This window comes from Sminthopsis crassicaudata, chromosome 5 (assembly GCF_048593235.1).
Source record: "Sminthopsis crassicaudata isolate SCR6 chromosome 5, ASM4859323v1, whole genome shotgun sequence".
In the NCBI taxonomy this organism is placed as follows: Eukaryota; Metazoa; Chordata; class Mammalia; order Dasyuromorphia; family Dasyuridae; genus Sminthopsis; species Sminthopsis crassicaudata.
In genome coordinates this window covers 103,714,971-103,736,923 of record NC_133621.1, presented here as the reverse complement: position 1 = coordinate 103,736,923, position 21,953 = coordinate 103,714,971, and the positions used below count along the sequence as shown (strand labels likewise).

At 37.0% G+C, this 21,953-nt stretch overlaps 1 protein-coding gene across 1 annotated transcript in view; it reads right to left on the bottom strand.

The window, feature by feature from the left end:
• Positions 1 to 19,317, bottom strand: part of SVOPL (SVOP like) — an 87,995-nt gene extending 68,678 nt beyond the window's left edge. The window contains 3 exon segments of the mRNA XM_074267813.1: positions 980 to 1,071; positions 1,359 to 1,486; positions 19,200 to 19,317. Of these exon segments, the coding sequence (XP_074123914.1) occupies positions 980 to 1,071; positions 1,359 to 1,434 (168 nt within the window). The 5' untranslated portion in view covers positions 1,435 to 1,486; positions 19,200 to 19,317.
• Between the last annotated feature and the right edge of the window lie 2,636 nt (positions 19,318 to 21,953).

Genomic DNA, 21,953 nt, shown 5'->3' with positions numbered 1-21,953 from the left:
ATGCTTAATAAATGATTATTGATAAACTTATTTTGCTTTCATATTTTTAAGGATATTATCTCAGTCTTCTTAATTAAATAATATTCTTGTAATTCAGTTAATTTTTTTATTTATATCTAACTTTATGACCCAAATTGGGTTTGTTGTGGTTTTTTTTGGCAGAGATACCAAAGTGGTTTGCCATTTCGTCTCCAGTTCATTTTACAAATCAGGAAACTGAGGCAATGAGATTAAGTGACTTAACCAGGGTCTCACAGTTAATAAGTATGTAAGACTGAATTTGAACTGACAAAGAAGAGTGTTTCTGATTCCAAGTCAGGTACTCTATCCATTGAGCCACTCAGCTGCCTGGAACTAATTCTTAGTCTCATTTAAACACTCTTATTTACTCTAGAATAGCAAGAAATAGAAAACTTTAAAATAAAAATAATACTTCCCTGGCTTAGGAAAAATATTAATTAGAAAGTTAAATAAAGAAGCCACCTTTACTTTACGTTAATGCTTTAGAGACTCTGGATTGATGTTGTTCCTTTCCATAATACAATTTTGGTAGGAAGCAGGAAAGAAGTTGACTAGTATATTAGAGTATACAATTGGAGAGAGATTAACTGCAATGGTGTGATTTATTTGATTTTGACGTATTGTTAATTCTAAGAATAGGAGATACTCCCTCATCCCTATCTCCTTTAAAAAAAAAAATCAACAGAATTTTTTCAAAATTGGATTATTTGCTGTCTAGAGGAGGGGTAGAGGTAGAGGAAGGGGGAAATTTTTTGAACATTCAAGTTTTGCAAGAGTAAATGTTGAAAATGATCTTTGCATGTATTTTGAAAAAATAAAAAGCTATTATTATATATAAAAAAATATTTAGCCTTTGAGATCATTCTTGCTGTGGATGATTTAAAGTTAATTGCTTATTTCCTGTGTTCAGGACAACAGTTTGATGTCTAAAGAATCCAATGATAAGATGGACACTTACCCCTGTGCTGCCCATGATTAGGAACAGTGCTATGTGAAACCGTCCAAATCCTATGGTCTCCACAGCATCTTCTACTGTGAATGTCTTTGGCTCTAAAGAAGAAAGGCAAAGCTGGCTTTAAGCAAACACTGGTGGGAAGAGTTGGAGGATTTGCTCATTTCTCTAGAAGGGGAATAGAGGACTTGCTGTGTTTTAAAACTCTTACCTTTCAGAGGCAGCTAAGTGGCGCAGATAGAGCACCAGCCTTGAATTCAGGAGGACCCGAGTTCAAATGTGGTCTCAGACACTTAACACTTCCTAGCTGTGTGACCCTGGGCAAGTCACTTAACCCCAGCCTCAAAAACAAAACAAAAACAAAAACAAAAAAAAAACCTCTTACCTTTCTGCGATTCTGAGGACTCAGGGCTCAGATCTTCAAGGCCAATTGTGGTTACAGGCTCCGTCTTTTTGGCCATTTTCTAAGGGGGTCAGAATCCCAAACTGCCCTTCTTTCCACTGTAGAGTTTCCTGAGGAAATAAAGAATCCACAAAAAGCTTCAGCTGAGATTTTACCATCATTTTGACATAATTCATTGTCAGTCATTCCTCCCTCCAGTCAGTAGGAAGGCAGGGGACTATTAAGGCGGAATATTTTATTACATAGTCATAGTCATTATATGAAGTGTTTTTGCTTCAGTATTTTTATAACAATGGAGGTTTTGATCTAAGGTGGGAGAAGAAGGCTTTTTCAGAAATGATTTGAATATAAAAATAAAAGGCATCAATAAAACTGATTTTAATATGTGGCAAGGTTTAGCTAGGGAATGGGCCTCTGAGTCAGGAAGAAGCAGACCTATCTCATTTCTGACACACACACTGGCTCTGTGACCCTGAGTAAGTTACTTACTTTTTTAGTATTGTAGCCAACTTTCTAAAAGAGTAAATTATAGTCATAGTTGTTGTTCTGTATTGATAGAGGAAGTTTTCTTACCAGGGAGTTCCCTTTAACAATAAAATCATGGCTTCATATTACCCACCACAATCACCCCAAAAAATGAATGAAAGACTAAAGGAATAAATAAATTTTAAGTTTCTGACTGGTGATATCAAAGACAGGGCAGAGGAAATCCTATGAGCATGGCTGCTCAGGTTCACAAGTCAACAGCAGCCTTAGTAAACTTCCTCTCACAGACTAGATATTGTTTTAAATGAATAATAATTAGATTGACACCCCCATCTAGTCATTTATCCAAATCATCTTTCTAGTTGCATGGCAACTACAAGACCAGTGCTCTTCCACCAGAAACATCACCTTCCGGACCTCTACAAAATATGCACCTAGATCATGGGGTATTCACCTGGCTTTAGAACTCTTGCTCCAAAGTTGAGCTGTATTGACTGGTGACTAACCAATGTCAATTCTTCTCACTTTATCTATTGTTAGTATTCAGTCATTTTCAATCATGTCTGACTTTTCCTGATCCCATTTGGGGTATTCTTGGCAGATATACTAGAATGGTTTTCCATTTCCATCTCTAGCTTATTTGACAGATGAGGAAACTGAGGTAAACAGGGTTAAGTGATTTGCCCAGAGTTAAGAATTAAGTTAAGAAATGTCTGAGGCCAGATTTGAGCTCAGGAAGATGAGTCTTCTGATTCCAAATCTGGCATTCTATCCACAGCCTCACCTCAGCTGCCCTCCTTCAGTAGGAGTGAGCAAGTTTTTATTTGTATTCCCAGAACATAGCACAGTAAGTGCTTATAAATACTTTTTTGTTCACTTACTAAGCTACAAAGAACAGTCAGTTAACAATCAGACATTATTGTATTAAACGCCTACTATGTCATGGATCTGAAAGAGATATGAAGACACCTCCTCCCCTACCTTTGCAAAAGTGGGAGATTCAAAGGTTTAGAATTTTGAATGTATTTTTGGATTTTATTTCTGATCATTTTTTTTATCTAGACATTTTTAAAATTTTAATTTCATTTTAAAGTAATAGATTTTTATTTTCAAAATACAGTTAAAGATAGTTTTCAAAATTCATCCTTGCAAAACCTTGTGCTCCAAATTTTTCTCCCTTCCTTCCCCTAGCCCTCTCTCTTCTAGATGGCAAGTAATCCAATATAGATTAAACATTGTACAGTTCTTCTAAACATATTCCTACATTTATTTTGATCAGTTTTATGAAATATATCTCTAGGAGGAAAGAGGGATACATGGAGATATCTAATCAATATAAAATGAACAGATAATAACAATTTTATTTTAAAATACTTTTTCATTCTTTTTAACTTCATAGTGTACAATTTTCTCTCCACCTTTTCCCTTACTTCACTCTTCCCTTCATCAAAAGAAAAAAAAAAAATCTTTTCTCAGGAAGAAAATTTCTACCAGCCCATCATATTGTACAAAAAGACCAAGTCCCCGTCCCCTGAAAAATATGCTACTCTACACAGATTGCTCCTAATGTGTATAAGACATTGTAACGAGAATCTCTCATTTGTTTCATTGTTTTTAAACTTTCAAATTCAATGTTGTTTTTGATCCCTACACTAGCTGTCATGTAAATCAAACAGCGATTTTCTCTTTCATTTTAAAGATGAATAAGATAAAGCTCCAAGAAGTTAAATAATTTGCTAAGAACATACAGCAAATTAGTAGTGACATTGGAACCTAAACCCCATTTTCTTAATCCATCAAGTCTTTAATCCATCATTTAGACAATACAGGGAGATCTCTGGAGAGGGCTAATGTCCTAAAGAGAGGAATGATGTATTTGTTTTTGCCTCAGCAAAGAGTTGTTTCACTCTTTATCTCTGTATAAGACTATATGAATCTCAGAGTGGGGAAAGGGAGATGATAAAGCAAAGAATTATCAGGAAACAGGGAATTTCTTGATAAATTATAGGCTTGAGTACAGGTTCTCTTTTTTCTTTACTATGTAAAATATTTATGTAAATTTTGTTTGATATTTTGTGAAAAAATCAGAGGTTAAAGCAGGACTAATGTCTACCCTCTGAGGACAGAACAATATGCTGTTATTCTCAGGCTACTACTTTTGTGTGACAGTTCTCTTTTATTATCCTGACTCAGTTTCCCTAATTGTCCTGACTCAGTTTCCCTAAATTGTGACCTAATTGTTCTGGTCAGTCCTGCAACATCACCCCTCCCTCCTTATCATGATGATCCAGATAAGGAAAAAGACCTTCTCTCTTAGGCATCATCAGAATGTTGGGTACCTCTCCCCATTCTGTAATTTATCAGATGTCCCCCATGGTTCACCCCATCTTGTCAGAACCAGCTCCATAGTCCTGTTCCCGCTCTCAGCACCCTGACTCCTCCCTGCCTCAGTCTACTCCTGTATCTGAGCCACGTGTATATATGTCATTGAGAACCTACATTGTTTCCTGGATTCCATTTGGTCCCAGTAAATCTCTCCCTTTTAAGTAAATTATTAAATACTCTATAAACTCTATCTTACCTCAGTTTCTCTGGCATTACACTACCTGGGTAGGAGCAGATGAGCTAAATTAGTGAAAAGAGGAAGGTATGGTCAGCCTTTGGAGTGACATACAGTGAATTTCACTTGGACATATACAGATAAGCCAAAGAGAAGGGAGAGAGAACCTCTCAGGAGAGAGAGAATCCAAAACAAGTGTTACAACTTTACTGTTTATAAAACACTTTCATCTGCTTATTTGATCTTCACAATCCGATAAAGCAAGGATTGAGATTATATTCTTTTCAATCCCCAGGTCCTCTCAAACCTCTCCAAAACAAGCTATATGCTATTGACAGTGAGTCTGCACTAGCAGACTAAGACTATAACATAGGTTTACATCAAAACACATCCTGGATTCTATTCCCTCTTCCTCCATCCTCCCGGAGCTATAGAGACTCCAGCTCTAGGCTTCAAAAGGTCTTGACAGCCAGCATGGCCCCAATTCTTTAAAAGCATAAGCCAACCAGGGTCTCCCCGAGAAAAGTAGGTTCACCAGTGCCCGGCCAGAGAACTGAGGAAAAGAGGGACAGAGACAGGTCACCAGGATAGGACACTGTTTGGGGGAGAGGGGGAGGATAGTGTACTCTGCCAAGCCAGGGGGAAAAGAACATAGCATCCATCTGGGATTCATCCTACCCACCCAAAAACCACTTGGGCAGAGACTTAAGCTGGTGAAACTGTGTGACATGACCATCATGGAGGGGACCAAGACATTGAGATCCAGCCCTCAAGGAAACAAGATGAAAGGGGAGGGAGCCAGGAAATGAATGATAAGAAAAATAAGTAGGGAAAAAAAGGACAAATACCAAAGATTTCAGGAAGAAGAAAACTCAACAATTTTGAACATAAACAGATAAATCAACAGGAAAAACAGTAACCACAGAAGGAAAAAAGTTCAGACACCTATGATGCAACACTTAATGAGAAAGAAGATCCTATGGTATCTAAGGAGAATGTAGAATTTCAACATGCTGTTGTTTCTGGCTGCTTAAAAAAAAAAAAGAAATGAGAATTGTGATAACAGAATTTGCATTTTACACAGCAGAAATTATGAAAATAAAAACATGATTCTATAATGGCAAATCACAATAAAGAAATCAAGAAACTAGCAATAGATTGGGAATATAAACCACACAGAACTGAAGAGCAACTTAGAAGAAGAGTAGAAAAAAAACAATAACATTAAAAAAAAATATGCTTACTCTGCAAGCAAAACATATTGAACTTGAAGATGGGATGCACAGAGATAACCACACTACAGGAACAAAAAAAAAAAAAGAAAAAGAAAAAGAAAAGAAAACCCCTACAACTTGATACCATATTGAAGAAAATAATAGAAGAGGACTGCCCAGAACTTCTAAATATAGAAATTGAAATTCCATTTGAAAAAGTTAACATATTGCCTTTAGAAGAAAAAATAAAAACCCAGGGTACAAACTCCACGACAAAATGATTAAATTTAATAATTTAATTCAGAAACAAGTTCTGCAAGCTATAGAAAGAAAGACCTTGAAATACAAAGGAAAGGACATTTGAATAATGCAAGACTATTTCATACTCACTAGGAAATGGAGGCGGGATAGAATAATGTGTTCTGAAGAACAATGGAGCTTAGGATGAAATTTAATGTGACCTATCCTGCAAATGTGAACTTAACCATACAGAATTAAAAAAAAAAAAAGGATGTTCAATAATAAAGAGTTTGTAATATTTTTTAGAAAGAAAACTGAACTGCAGTAATGAAGAGAACCAGCTACATCCAGCAAATGAACTATGGGAAATAAATGTGGACCACAACATAGCATTTCCACTTCTTCTGTTATTGTCCACTTGCATTTTTGTTTTCCTTCTCAGGTTATTTTTACTTTATTTCTAAATCAGATTCTTCTTGTGCAGCAAGAAAACTGTATAAATATGTGTACATATATTGCATTTAACATATAACATTTAACAGGTTTAACATGTGTTATTCTACCTGCCATCTTGGGGAGGGGGGGGTGGGAGGGAAGAAGGGGAAAAGTTGGAACAGAAGGTTTTGCAAGGGTCAATGTTGAAAAATTACTTTTATATATATATATATATATATATATATATATATATATATATACACATACATACATATATATATGTCTTGTAAATAAAAAGCTATAATAAAAAAATAAATAAAAGATTAAAAAATTTTAAAAAGAAAAAAAAAAAAAAAGAAAGAAAACTGAACTGAAGAGATGATTTGCCTCTCAAACACCCCAAACAACAGAAATGTGGGAGTGAATAAATAAGGCCAAAGAGAACAAAAATCACAAAAAAGTGACCTCCTCCTAAATGTATACAAAGAGATAGAGATGAAGAGGGAAATCAGGTAGCGATAACAGGTGGGACAATGGGTATTATGGACAGAACCTGATAACATTCTACCAACAGATGAACGCTTCTTTTGGGGAACAACATTACAACATGGCAGAATACATAAAAGGTGGGAGGGTAGTAGCAGGACAGAGAAGAGTAAATGACAAGGGTCAAGGCTAGGAATACGGGCAAGGTAATGTCTGTGGGGTCAAAAAGAGAAGAGTCTTCAGGAAAGTGGGTGAGAGGAAGAGAGATGGAAAAGGAAGGAATAAAAAGGAAATCGTATTCTGGAGATGGGGGGGCAATTGACAAATGTACTTTTGAAGGAAGAGAGATGGATAGTGAAGGGAGATGATGACTCCATACCAGATAAGATCTGGAAAATTTGATGCTTGAAAAGTGCTCGTCCTGGGAGGGGGAAAGTTGGCATGTTGGGGGGCAGCTGGCACCTGGAGGAGTTAAAGGAGATGATCATAGGGAAGAGACTAAGTTCAATAAAAGAGAATACAGATGAATGATGGGTTGCATAATAAGGGACATTCCCCTACTGTGGAGCAGTGAGCATAGAGTCAGAAGACATAAGTTCAGAGCTAGCCTCAGACACTTATTGGTCATATGGTCCTGGGCAACCTACTTCTCAGCATTGTTGTAGATTAAATGATATAATGAACATAAAAAAACAAATAATAATAATAATAATAATAATAAACCAAACTATAATAAAAGGATAAAATGTAAAATACTTAGAATATTGCCTGGCATATAATAAACACGGCATTATGTTGTTATTGATATAATAATAATATTAATTCATATTAATTGATGATGATAATATTGATTACATAATGATGATTATAATAATAATCAGCATTACTTTAGAAATGGGGCACAATGGAAAAAGGGGAGTCTTTGGGGCAAACCCTACAAGGCATTGGTAAAAAGTACCTAGAGGGGAGACCCTAGAGTGGAAACTTTGATAGCATAAATACAGTAAAAAAGAAAGATAATTATAGGAGTCATGAATCAGAGATACCTATTAGCTGTATGAACCTGGGTAAGTCATTTATCTTCTCTTTGTTATCCCATCTGCAACACCAGTAAAAATAGCAACTACCTTCCAGGTGCTATGAGGATTTAATGAGATAAGTAAAGCACTTTGCAGATGCTAGCTGATGTTATTGTAACTTTGTACAACTGTGCAATGCCAGTGAAATCAGTATTAGATGAGGGAATCTCGATATTTTAAGTGTTCTGCTTGAGGAAAATCAAGAGGTATATGTTTTGCCTTATCATATCTACCAACACATTCATTTTCTTCAGTTCAACACAAAGTTATACAGCTCTCAGATCAAATGAGATAGTTGCAAAGCACTCAACATAGTTTCTGGTACACAGTAAGTACTTAATAAATGCTTGTTCCCTTCCCCCTTGTATTCAGGTCATATGGGTAAGGAGAGGAAGCAAGAAAGAAGGAAGGAGCTGGCATAAGTAATGGGGCACAGAGGAATTAAAGATTTTCCATTGTCTTGAGAAAAAAGTCATTCATCAGTCAGGTTGATGAGGGAGGGAAACTGTTACCTTTAAGATTATCACTCTAAAACTGTTCCCTTTTGATCTGTGATCCCTTTTGGAGTCTCCTCCCAGATAAGTTATCTTTTAAGATGCTGGATCTTTTGATTCAATTAGAAATCTTGGTCAAAAAGCACCCCTCTGAAGTTTTGTTAAGTCCAATTGGAGATCTGGGCTGGATACCGATAAGCATTTAGGCCTAGAAACTTTGGCTTCCTTTTCAATCTAAAGCCTCAAGACTCTTTTTGTTTTATTTTATTTTATTTTTGAGGCTGGGGTTAAGTGACTTGCCCAGGGTCACACAGCTAGGAGGTTTAAGTGTCTGAGACCAGATTTGAACTCGGGTCCTCCTGAATTCAGGGCTGGTGCTCTATCCACTGTGGTACCTAGCTCCCCTCAAGACTCTTTTTAAAGGGCAGTTTCTAAACTCACTCTTTGCAGAAGGTCCAAAGCTGCTGGTAAGACCCTGTCTGCTGAGAAGGCATTCTCTTCTCAGTGTCAGCCTTCATTTCCCTAATAGGACTTTGCCACTAAAAAGTCAATCTCTTAGCAAAACTGGCTTCTTATCCAACAATAAACTTTCATTTTTGCCAATTAATAATTCGGGTTCATGAATTCTTTCATGAAGAACCTGCACCAACCATAAGAGGATTTTAACAACTCTCTGACTGTCACTAACCTCATCAAGGTCAAGTCAAGGCAAAAAAAAGTTTATTATGGGTGTATTGTGGGTTGACCTCTGTGTTAAGGCATTGGCAATTATAAAGGTTAGATGAGATCTAGCAACTTTTTCCAGGAAACCCAAGAGTCAGCGAGTCCCCAACATACTGGACATAATGAAAAGATGGAAAGAATGGAGAAGACATGATCACTATCCTAAGGAATTTATCACAGAAGAAGAAAGTTACACAAGAAAGCAACCAAAGAGTAGCAACAAGGCACTGAAACAACCAATGTCTCTGTTATAAGGCACATTATTTCTCCAAGGTATGGTCTCCATAAAGCCCCTAAGGCTCTTCTCAGAACAACAGTGTGGTCTCTTGCCTACCTCTTGCCTATACCTCAATCTTCATCCTACCTTCATCAGCTACATTCTGGGCCAGTCTGTTCTCAAGACCCCTCATGGATAGAATCTCTATATGCATACAAGGACATGTATAGAACAGTCTGTCCTTGGATCAGCCCAACAGAGAAATATCTTAACCAGAACTCTGGGACAGTTGCAAGTCAGAGATATTCCCAAGTGACTCTACCCCATGTGTGATTCTGGACAAGTCATATAACCTTTATCTGCCTCAGTTTCCTCAATTGTAAAACAGGGATAATAATGGCACTACCTCACAAGGTTTTCATATTATATGAATAGATAATATTTGTAAAGCATTTAGTACAGTTTGGGGCTCATAGTAGGTACTGTATAAATGATTATTCCCCTTCTTCATCTTGAAGGAAAGGCTTTCGTGAGCAAGAGGCAAGGCTGGACTCCATAGTCATGAGCGATAGCCAATGGAAACAAAGTCTCATATATAAGAAATAGATCAATTTGGCTAGAACTAAAAGTATAGGACATTATGTTCAACGGGGCTGAAAGAAGCCCTGGAGGTAAATTGTCTTTAAGAGCTAAACAGAGAAGTTTGCATTTTATCCTAAAGGCAATAGAAAGGCACTAGTCATTGACATGGTGAGATAGCATTTAAGGAAAATCATTTTGATGACAGGATTGAGGATGCTATAGTGATGGAACACTTGGTTATCAGAGAGAGAGAGAGATATTATGTCAACATCAAAGAGCAAGAGGGGCCTCCTCTAGTGGGTTCCCTTGGGGATCAGGGAATTAGTTTAAGGGAAAACCCTTCCTAGAGAAAGAAACATGGAGTCAAAAATTTAAAGGAAAATCAACTTTTAGAATGAATCAATCAATAGCCTTTCCTAGGAACAGCTGAATCCAGGGGACTGTGAGGAAAGGAAGTGGAGGCAGGGAGAAAAGGTTGGCATTAGAGTTGGTTGTTTTTAAGAGTTTTTGTTTATGCCTTTTGTTTTTTATTACTATTTTAGAGTTATTCAGTCATGTCCTACTCTTTGTGATCCCACAGACTATAGCATACTAATGCTGTCCAAGGGTTTTTCTTGGCAAAAATAATTAGAATGGTTTGCTATATAGCTTTTTCCAATTGCCATTTTCTTCTCCAAAATATCTTTACATCACATTTACTTCATTTTTCTACCAGAAAAGTAACAAGCATTTATATTGCATTTTGAGGTTTTAAAGCTCTTCACAAATGTTATCTCACTGGTTCTTCATAATAACTCTGTGGTTTAAATGCTGTCGTAATGCCCATTTTACTAGTGGAAAGCAGAAACTAAGAGATGAAGTTATTTGCTTGGCGTCATCTAACTATTAAGTACCTGAGGAAGCAAGATTTAAAATCTAGACTTCTAAAATTCATGTCCTAAATTCAATCAACCAAGTAAGATTTTAAGGTGGTGGTGGAAAACAGAGGGAGGAAAGGAGGAAGGGAGGAAAAGAAAAAATGCCAACACATCAATCATGACAATATCCATGACATTCCACATCCCTAAGTCTCCTTTCTCTTTGACAAAAGGAGATTGTTGCATTTTCTCATCTTTTCTTGAGACTGTGCTTGGTCATTATGATGTTATAAAAATTTCAAGCTAAGGACATTAAGAGGCTGTTGGACCAAGTAGCCTCCATAAAAATACTTTTGTCCAAGATAAATTTACTGGGTGGCACGATAGATAAAGTGCTGGGCCTGGAATCAAGAAGACCAGAGTTTAAATTTGGTCTCAAATATTTATTAACTAAATGACCCTGGGTAAGTCACTTATCCCCTCTCTGCCTCAGTTTCCCCAGTTCTGAAATGGGGAAAAGAAGACATTTATCTCTCAGAATTGTTGAGGATAAAATGAGAAAAAGCAATGTAAATTGCTTTGTAGAGTATGGCACATAGTAGGAATTTGATATTTTTTTAAATGTGTGAAATATCATCCCTTTACTTTGGTGAAAAATGTTTCCCACCTCTACTTTTGAGTGACTTATATAACTGTAAGAAAGCCAGCAGCCAGGCTTGAGACCCTGCTATTCCCCATTGTGAGTGGGGCAACAAGAACAAAGATCCTCTGGTCAGAGTCCCAATTTATCCCCACCTCACATGATCCAGATGGAAGGAGAAGAGAGCATTTATTGTAATTATTTTCTGCTTTGGGCCTAGAAGCTAGGATTAAATCAGGGTTTCTTTGAGCAGCAGATTGATTTCAAAGAGACCTGGACAGACTTACATGAGCTGATGCTAAGTGAAGTGAATAGAACCAGGAGAACATTATACACGGCAACAACAAGATTATGTCATGATCAGCTGTGATGGACGTGACAGAAAGGTGACAGATGGCAGGTGCAGCACAGCACACTGACCTTGTTCTGGGGGAGAAGGGTCTATCCAATGTGGGCATTTATTTTGACTATATGTATTTATTACATTGGTTTTATTTTTCCATTTTTTTCTCCAAATTTAAAAAGTGGGAAAGATAGGTTAGCTACAAAATGTTTCCCTTCTTCAAAATAAAGAGAATAGAAGGAATCACAGTTACATGTTGGATTTATTATATACTTTGAAAGAAAAGAAGTTCTACATAACAGGTTTGCAGGTTTGTCTATAATTTCTTTTGGCCTATGAGTGTGTGTACATGCATACTTACACCCTGAGTATATATAGAAGGAAGGAATACTCATCTAACTGGCTATTTGTTAACTTCAGAATAAAATAAATTGTAAAAAGAAAATTTTAAAAAAGACATCTATTTGGGGCAACTAGGGCACAGTGAATAGAGCACCAGTCTTGAAGTCAGGAGGACCCAAATGTGGCCTCACTTAATACATCGTAGCTGTGTGACCCTGAGCAAGTCACTTAACCCCAGCCTCAGGAAAAAAGAAAAAGAAAAAAAAAAAAAAAAGATATTTGTTGACAAAAAAGAACCTAGGCAATAGACAGAAAATAAAATGGGCTTAAAAGTCTCACCTATTAAAGAAAAAAAATCACTCTTACCTACTTATTTAAGTCTGAAATCCCCATCACTAAAGTTGTGAATGTTAAAGTCAACGTTGGATGTCTTCATATGTTTTCAGAAATAGGCTCCTCTAGACTTCTCTTGTCAGTGCGTTAAATTCAGAAGTTACTGGTTATCTCATGAAAACGTAAACTCCTCTAGCATAGGGAATGTTTCATTTTTTGGTTTTCTATTCCTAGCACCTAGCAAAGTATCTAACATTTAACACAATTTTTGATAATGGATTAATAGTTGAGAAGATAAGATACCAAGCAGGTCAATAGGGAGAAGAGATGGGTTCAGAATATGGTATAAACAAGGACTGGGTTTAGAAAGAGCCTGACAAGCAGACCAGGGAGGCAATGTCTGTAACTCCAAAGAAGCATGTGCTGAAAACTGTATTGGGGGAAGAGCACTGTGTACCAGCTTCTATATTATTTTGTTGATATTTGACTCTAGATGGAAGGCTTTGGAAAAAATCAGCTCCCTGACAACTTGACTACAAGTAAAAATTAAGGTGGTAGTAGTAGTGGAAAAGCAGGATCAGAGTGGAGAGTTTGGGTCTCAAAACTTTTTTGATGAGAAATTACTCTGCTCCCTAACTAAAGGCTAACCACTGACAATGGGGGATGAATATGAGAAGTGAGAGGGGAGCAGATGGTGAGCTCTGTGATAGAAATCATATGCTACCCATAATTATAAGAGAAATTTTTACATCTCAGGCAAATAACAATTAGGAAAGTTTGAGGGATGGGGAAATCTCCTCAAACTGGAATAGAACTAATGGGAAAAGGGTAAGCCTTGGGATATCACATGGTTTCTAAGATGCTGAAGAAGAAATAAATACTCCAAAAGATAAGATTGCTGCCATTCCCAAAGGGTGAGATCAAGCAAGGGAAGAAAGCTGTTGTTGTTGGCACCTGGAAATTTCCCATCCCAGATAAAAGCCCCAAAGAACCTGGACTACTTGTAGATTTGATCACTGTATACTGTTATACACTATTCTCTCAAGTGACAAGCTGCCAGAAGTCTCTAAGACACTCTTGAAACAGAAAAGGCCTTGAAACACAAGGCATTGGCTACCATACTCAATCACCCAGGTCGAATTTTGTGATTGCCCATTTGGGAGGCTCGTTTTTGAAACTTAAATATATTATTTCTATAAAGCACAAATTCTTTCTACAATAGATATTAAGAATAGTAATGGTTCCTTTCCCCAATTGATAACTAATCAAAAGATTTAAATAGTTTTCAAAAGAAAAATTAAAATTATGGATAGTTATAAAAAATGCTCTGATCATTATTGATTAGAGAAATGTAAATTAAAGCAACTATGTAGTATGGCTTCAGACCTATCAGAAATGAGAAGTACTGGAGGAGATAAGGGAAAAATAGGTATACTGTGGGTGGAATAGTGAACTGGTCCAACCATTTTAGAGAAATATTTGGAACTAGGATCAAAGGAATACAAAACTGCACATATCCTTTGATCTAGCAATACCACTATTAGCTCTATATCCCAAACAGAGTAAAGGAAAAATAAATATACATACACAGATAATATTAAAAACATGACCTATATGAATTGATGCAAAGTGAAATGAGAACTGGAAAATCATTTTGCACAGTAATAGCAGTGTTCTAATGATGATCAATTGTGAAAGATTCAACTACTCTGATCAATAAAAGATCAGAGACAATTCCAAAGAACTCATGATAAAAAATAAAATGTTATCTCCCCCCTCTATCGAGAGAACTAATGCTCTCTGAATGCAATGAAGTATAATTTCTCATTTCATTTTTTTTTGCTTTTTTATAGCTAATAAGGTAATACATTTTGCATGATTATACATATATAATTGGTATATTGTTTGCTTTCTCGGTGGGTGGAAGAGAATTTGGAACTAAAAATTTTTTTTTCACATGAAACTGCAAATAGAAGTGTCAAATAAGGCATTATGTTCTGCAACAGCACCAAGTACTACAGGAATCAGATGAAAAAGTTAAATAAAAATACAACATGGATAATAAAACATGTTAAAACTAGCTTAAAAAGCAGTCACAGAGATCCTTATATACAGATTAGTGGTCCTTATTTCTATTTTTTTTTCCTGAGGCTGGGATTAAGTGACTTGCCCAGGGTCACACAGCTAGGAAGTGGTAAGTGTCTGAGACCAGATTTGAACTCAGGTCCTTCTGAATTCAGGGTTGGTGCTCTATCCACTATGCCACCTAGCTGCCACCTAGCTGCCCCCTCCCTATTTCTATTTGAGTTTAACACTACTGCCCTAGAGCCTTTTTCTCTTCATGGTAATCTAAGGTGATTCAAAAGATATCAGCCTGGTCATCCACATGGGAGAAACAAAATGGATGAGGAATACACAATGCCCAGATTGTGACATTGTGGAAGACCAGGACAAATGATGGATTTTTCAGGTTTAATTTTTCTCCAACCAAGCCTCTATGTTTCTCAGCCATGCTGCTGTAGCCACCTCCTCTCTGAATGGCACTCCCTTTTTCCTACAAAATCTGATGGAAATTCTGTGATTCTAGAAACTTGAGACTTTTGCTTTTTATCTAGGAATATCTCCCATGTGACTTTACTGGGGTTTTTTTTTCCTGTGACATGAGAGGCAAGAAGCCAATCAGACATGCCTGAGACCCTGTCCCTTCCTACAAAATCATCCAGCCTTTGTCGGCTTCCTGAGCTTCCCTTAAATAAGTCAGTCATGAAGTCAGATCCAGTGAGCCCCACGCATAGAGTAGGAAAGAACTTGCTGTAAACCTGTTCCAAGCAGTAGGAGTAGGTCTTGTAGGACCATCATGGACTTCATCCTTCTTCTTTAATTAAGGACCCAATACATCTGGGATTCTCTGGGCGGTATCCCTGACTGGAGCCTCACTGTCCTGCTTCAGTGATATTGGTTCCTGCTCCAATTTGGGAATGAGTGTTGTCTTCCTATCCTTCCCTTTTTACCCCTGCTTTTCTCTCAGTGGTCCCTTGGGTGTCTCCAGTTAAGCCAGGTGGCCTTCCTTTTAGAACAGTCAAATAAAAAGCCAACTGCTTTCAACATCGACAAGTGCACTGAATTCCTCTGTAAAGACCCTCTAAGTCCCAGCAGTAGACCACCCTGAACATGTAATAGGTTGGGAGAAATAGCTTTATCAGTATCTATGTCTTGAACAAGCACCATAGATGCACCATAAACTGTACCCAATTGTGAATAATGAGAGATCAGATCAGATTACATTTAGAAATTGTAAACAACATTTTCTCCATGTGTCTAATAGGATGACTGGTCCATAAGAACCCTACCCCCAAAGCATTTTCCCAGCCTGTGTGAAAGCAGCCCGTTTCCTGAAAGTCTTAACGGGGTGTGTGTGTGTGTGTGTGGAAGGACCCTACTCAATGAATCATTATGCAGGCCCCCTTTTACATGTAATAGGAGAAAATAGAATATGTGATAAAGGTCCCATTTAACATTTTCTGAGGTTTTCAAAACATTCATTCAGTTCTCAAAAGTTTTACCCTCTTAAAGAAACATCTTGAGAGGACTTATATTTCACTAGAGAACACTGAAAAATCATCAGGAACATCAGAAAAATCAAAATCCAAACAAAACTTCATTTCTAATAACGAAGCACTTTACCTCAGGAATACTTAAGTGAAAATTCCCACATTTTTTATGGGCACCAGAGCAAATCTGATCTTGTAACCTCTCCAACCACTGAAATATTGACCACTTCTTACCTTTGCCTTTGCTCTGTGGAGTTCTGCTGATTTGTTTATAAGACAATTGAAAATCACTGAATATAGAATGCAGCGGTCCCTCTAACCAGCAAGGTGACCACATCCTTGTGGACAAACATTGGGCTGGATGTTGGGAAAGTGCATTTGAGACCCTTGAAGGAAACCCTGTCTTTCATTATTTATAAATCATGAGGCAGCCAAGAGGTTCAGTGAATAGAGTTGAATTAAGAATTAGGAACACCTGTGTTTAAATCCGCCCTCAGACTCTTACTAACTATATGAGGGGAGGCAAAAATCACTTCACTTTTTCCAGCCAGAGCTTACCTATAAAATAGGGATAATACTAGCATCTATCTCCAAATTATTGTGAAGCTCAAATACAATAACATAAAAGGATAAATGTAAATGCTGGCTGAGTTACAGAGCCTGAGCTGAAGCTATGGGAGAGGGGAGGCTGAAGCTCGATTTGAAAAAGAACCTGTTCCAATGAGGAAGATTCTTGGAAAGGGAGAAGACAAGTCTGGGAGAGTGGAAGCTAAGACAAGGAAAAGGTGAGGATTGAGACCTTATGTGCCAATTGGACGCAAGGAATATTCCCAGAAAGTCTGCTTATTATTCTTGGTTTTAAATGTTTGCTTTGTCTTTATGAGCAGTGTCAACCATGAGTTGTCCACAGCCTCACAAACCAGTATACTGATTATTAAAAGAAAGCCCCTCAAACCAAGCTTACAGTAAAAATTATAGTCATGGCAAGTAATCTGTTCATTTCCAGCTGTACAACCATAGCATTGGTTCCCATTTAATGTTTTGGGAAGGGGAGTTGCAAGAATGGGAGGCAGCTGGCAGAGAGTGGGCTGGGCCTGGGTCAGAAAGACCCGATTTCAGATCTACTGTCAGGCACCACCTGTAGTTCTCTAGGCAAGCCATTTAGCCTCACAGGGCCTCTATTTCATCAGTGGTAAAATGAGAAATTGCTTAGCACAACTGTAGGGGAGAGATCAAATGAGATGTTTGTAAAAAGTGCTCACCACAGTGCCTGGTGCAGCAGAGTCACTAAGTATTTATTCCTTTCCTCTCCCTTAAGGGTCAAATAGTTTGTGCTGAAAATTCTTAATGCCTAAAGAAGTAATTGTAAAGAACTTTACATATATTAATATGTAGTGTGTATTAATATACTCAAAATATTTTTTGTTGTTCATGAAAGGGATTCACGGAACCAAAAAATGTGGAAATCATTGAAGGTTTCACTAAGGTAGAAGAAAAAAAGGTCATGGTCACTGATATGGGAAATGATTACTAAAAGCATAGCATGCCTGGGAATTTCAATTCTGGACCCAGAAGTGAAGAATTTCACTGCAATTTCTTCACATTTGGAATGACTACCTTATCACTCTGTGCCTCAATTTTCCTAACCTGTACAATAAGGAAGTTACCCCTGGCTTACCTAACAATAAGACACATATATAGTATTATAATTTTTGCAAAGTGCAAAGTTTCTTTTGATCCCAAGGACAGCCCTACAAAGTGTTAGCATTCCTATTTTATAGATGAGGAAACTGAGGCCGAGAGGTAGTGCAATTTTTGCCCAATGTTATTCACTTAGTATCAGAGGCAAGTCTTGAGCCCTGCTCAGTTCCTAACTGCAAGATCAGCATTTTTGCCCACTATGTACCCCATCTGTCACATTTATGTCATACTTTAATAAAATTTCATAAAACGTATCTCTGCCACCATATGAGAGTACTGCAGTGCAGGTATAGTCCTGACTTTCAAATGAAGACCCACAATTATGAAGAGGGGATAATTGTCCATGATCCAGAAGGTCCCTGAGTTCCAGACCCTTTCATTTGATCTCCCACAGAATCCTACAGAATCAGGGATGCACAGTTAGGCAAGGCTGACGAATCATGTAGGCCAACCCTCTCATTTTATAGATAAAGAAATAAGAGACTCAGAGTTAAGTAATTTGCCCAAAGTCACACAGGTAGCAAGTGGGGAAAGTAGGATTTAAACCCAGTTTATCTGGTCCAAGGAAACTAGGTGAAGTGATAGGGTAAATAGAGTGGCAAGCTATGGAGTCAGAAAGTTCCCCAAGTTCAACTTGCGAGTTCAAATCCAGCTTCATACACTTCTGAGTTGTGTGACTCTGGATAAATCACTCAATCCTATATGCCTCAAATTCTTCACCTCTAAAATGAGCTTGAGAAGGAAATGGCAAATCATTCCAGTATCTCCACCAAGAAAACCTCTAGTGGGGTGACTAAGAGTCAGACATTAACTGAAATGACTAAATAACTCCAACTCCACATTCAGCATATTTCCCACTGAACACACTGCCTTCTTCAATGAGGGTTGCTATTATTATAAAATTGCTCTGAAATTCAAGTACACAGATTATGTTATCACTTAAATTCCATTACACAAATTCCAAGCACTTCCCATACTTTTGTTGGATTGAGATTTTTCTAGACTTAATTTTATAGAAAATAAATAGAGCATCGACTACTGAGGTCGGGATTTTTGTGTGTGATGAGATTTATTGTCACTACTTGTGATGAATGGATTGTATTAATTGCTAAGCACTGCTTTAAACGTTGGGTAAACCAATAGAAAAAGAAGATAGTTCCTGTTCTCAAAAATCCCCAAACTGTAAATAGGGAGACAGCACATATGGAAGCTTTTGGCTTCAAGTCATAGAAAGGTTCCATGGATATTAAAGTATAGCAGCAACACAAACATTAATGCCTGTCATACCTAGGAAGTACATCACGGTAAATAAAGGAAATGGGTGGGACTCCCTATCAGACAAGTCTTCCCTCTCGGTGCTTAAGTTTCTCCATTATAAATAAGGAAGTCCAAGATTTCTAAGATTCCCCTCTAGCTGACATCTTGGAATTCATGGACCAATATTCATTACACCTACACCCTATAATCCAACCCTTCTCCTCATAGCGACAGGAGCGACAAGCCTAAACACTCATCATATATGTGAAAGAAACTGCCTTACCTGGAAAGCGTCACAAACTTTGAGGAACTCCTGGAACTGTATTTCTTCAGTATCCTCTTGTTGCCGTTAGATCATCACAGTCCTGCCGCTGGTTTCCACTGAGAACTAAGCTGCTCCTCTGTGACTTCTCCCCAACCCAAGAATTTATCCCTCCTCTAGACCCCCAAACCTAAGACTTTCTTTTCCTCTTCCCAGCTCAGCTTATGGGATTCTTTAAGACAAAACCTCACAAGTAGATTGGGGAGTTAGTTACACCTGGGTCACGCCCCCTCCACAGAACTTCACCTGAGTAGGTATTATGGAGCTCTGACGCTGTTTCCTACTGAAATAGGGGGCCTAGGGAGGGAAGAACTAATAGAGGAATTTGGTCGTAAAAAAAAAAAAAAAAAAAAAAAAAAAAAACGTGTAGGGAAGAGTTTTCAAGGAGAATAACCTGTAACCAAAAGGAAGATAACCCAGTATAATAGCAATGGCTTTTCTGGAAAAATAATGAGTGTAGATATCTTGAAGGTGGGGCACTGGTTGAGCATTGGACCATTTTTTAAAAATTGATAGATACATTCAGTTTTACCCAAATAGAGACTTCTCATCAAAAATTCGAATCTCCCAAACAGTTCATTCAGCAAAATATCCTAGTATGGGCTAAAGGAGGTGGAGGATGGGGATGACAAAGTGTAGGTGTAAGAAGATTGGCCCATGAATTTCAAGATGTTAGCTAGAGGGAAATCTTAGAAATCGGGGATTCCCTTATTTATAATGGAGTGATAGTATCTTGTAATCATTAATATAGTGATTGAACTACATGTTGCATTGTGTATTCCACATGTGTAGTTCATTGTCCAACAAAAAGATAGATTCTTTAATGTCTTAGTACGTTGTATTTGACCTGAGTTTTGTTGCCTTTTTTTTTGCATTGTCTTTACCTCTTCATATTTGTCTCTTTTCTTCCCACCTGTTTTTTTGTTTGTTTGTTTTGTGTTTTGTTTTGTTTTAATGGTAGGGCTGACATTTTTAATGTTAAAATGCCTAACACTTGGCCACAGCTAGAGTTAGAAGGACAGGGAAACGGCACACGTAGCAAAAGCCAGCAAATGGGAATGTGTTAGTTTGAATTGTTTGTAGTTTAAAAAAGAGAGAGAGAGAATGACTGGAAAGCAACAGAAGTCAGTCTGAGGTTTAATGGGGATATTTGCCCTGTAAAGGTTGTTTGTCCATACTTGAAATAAGTATGGGATATGGTCTTTAAAAAATAATAATTTAAAAAGCATGAGGTAAATAAGGGACGATCTAAAAGGAAAGGAATCGAGGGCACATCAGAACAAAGGGGAAAACTTATGCAAATAAATCTAACTTACTTCCAGTCCACTGGAACTCATTATTTAAAGTCTTTAAAATGACTTGATAGGAAACCGCCATCTGCATCCAAAGAGAGAGAACTATGGAGATTGAATAAAAATCAACACATGCTATATTCACTTTTTTTTTCTTTTTCTCCTGTTTTTTTTTTTCTCATGGTTTTTCCCTTTTATTCTGATTTTCTCTCGCAACATGATTCATAAGGAAATGTTGGGTTTTTTAAAAATGCACATGTACAACCAGAAAACAAATAAGTAAATAAATTTCCTGTCATACAAAAACAACAAAATTACTATGTTAAGCTAGAAAGTTGAACTTGAACCTACCAAGTGGAATTTAACAGCTATAAATGTTAATTCCAATATTTAGGTTCAAAACATTCATCACACAAATGCAGTATTGGAGGAATATGACTCAAAAAGCAGCGAATGATAAAAGAAAAAATTACAAAGTTTTGTTAAATATATCTATATGCATCAATATTGTTATTTGGCTATTAAAATGGAATAGAATTTAAAAAGAAAAAATAAATTAAAATGACTTTATAGAATGCATACTTAAAAAAAAAAAAAGGCACGTGGTAAATGCATAGTTTCATCCTCCATCTTCTTTTTCCATCCTTCCTTGTACTCAGTCAGCTAGGGGATACAGTGGATAGAGTGCTTGACCTAGAATAAGAAAAATCTGAATTCAAATCTGGTCTCAAACACTTCCTAGCTAGGGTTAGTTACTGAAATATCTTTTTGCTTAAGTTTTCTCATCTGATAATGAGAATGATAGCACCTATCTCCCAGGATTGTTGTGAGAATAAAACGAGACAATATTTGTAAAGAAGCACTTTTCCAAAGCAATCCCAATACACTTTGGACAGAAAATGCCATCTGTATCCAGAAAAAGAACTATGGAGATTGAATGTAAATCAATACATGCTATGTTCACTTCTTTTTTCTGTGTTTTTTTTTTTCTCTCCCATAGTTTTTCCCTTTTATTCTGATTTTTTTTTCTCCCAACATGATTCATAAAGCAATGTGTATTAAAAATAAATTTTAAAAAAGAAGTACTTTACAAACCTTAAAGTACTATTTAAATGTTAGGCTAGTTATTCTTAAGCTCGTACTATGTATCAAACACCGGGATAATTTTGGGGACAAAGAAAGGGCAAAAAAACATACGAATATTTGCAAATGGAAATATTGGTGTTTGTTAATAGCAGTCAAGAGCATTTTTAAATTTTCTGGAAAGACCATTTTGGGCACTTTTCATGGATTTTCATAAATTTGTAAACAAATCTGAAGAGAAATGTTTTTCAAAAAGAAATTACTTGATAATCATGATTTCTTCATTCATCAATTCACCCAGAATTTATCAGAGGTCAGTTTGCTCATCTGTAAAATGAGC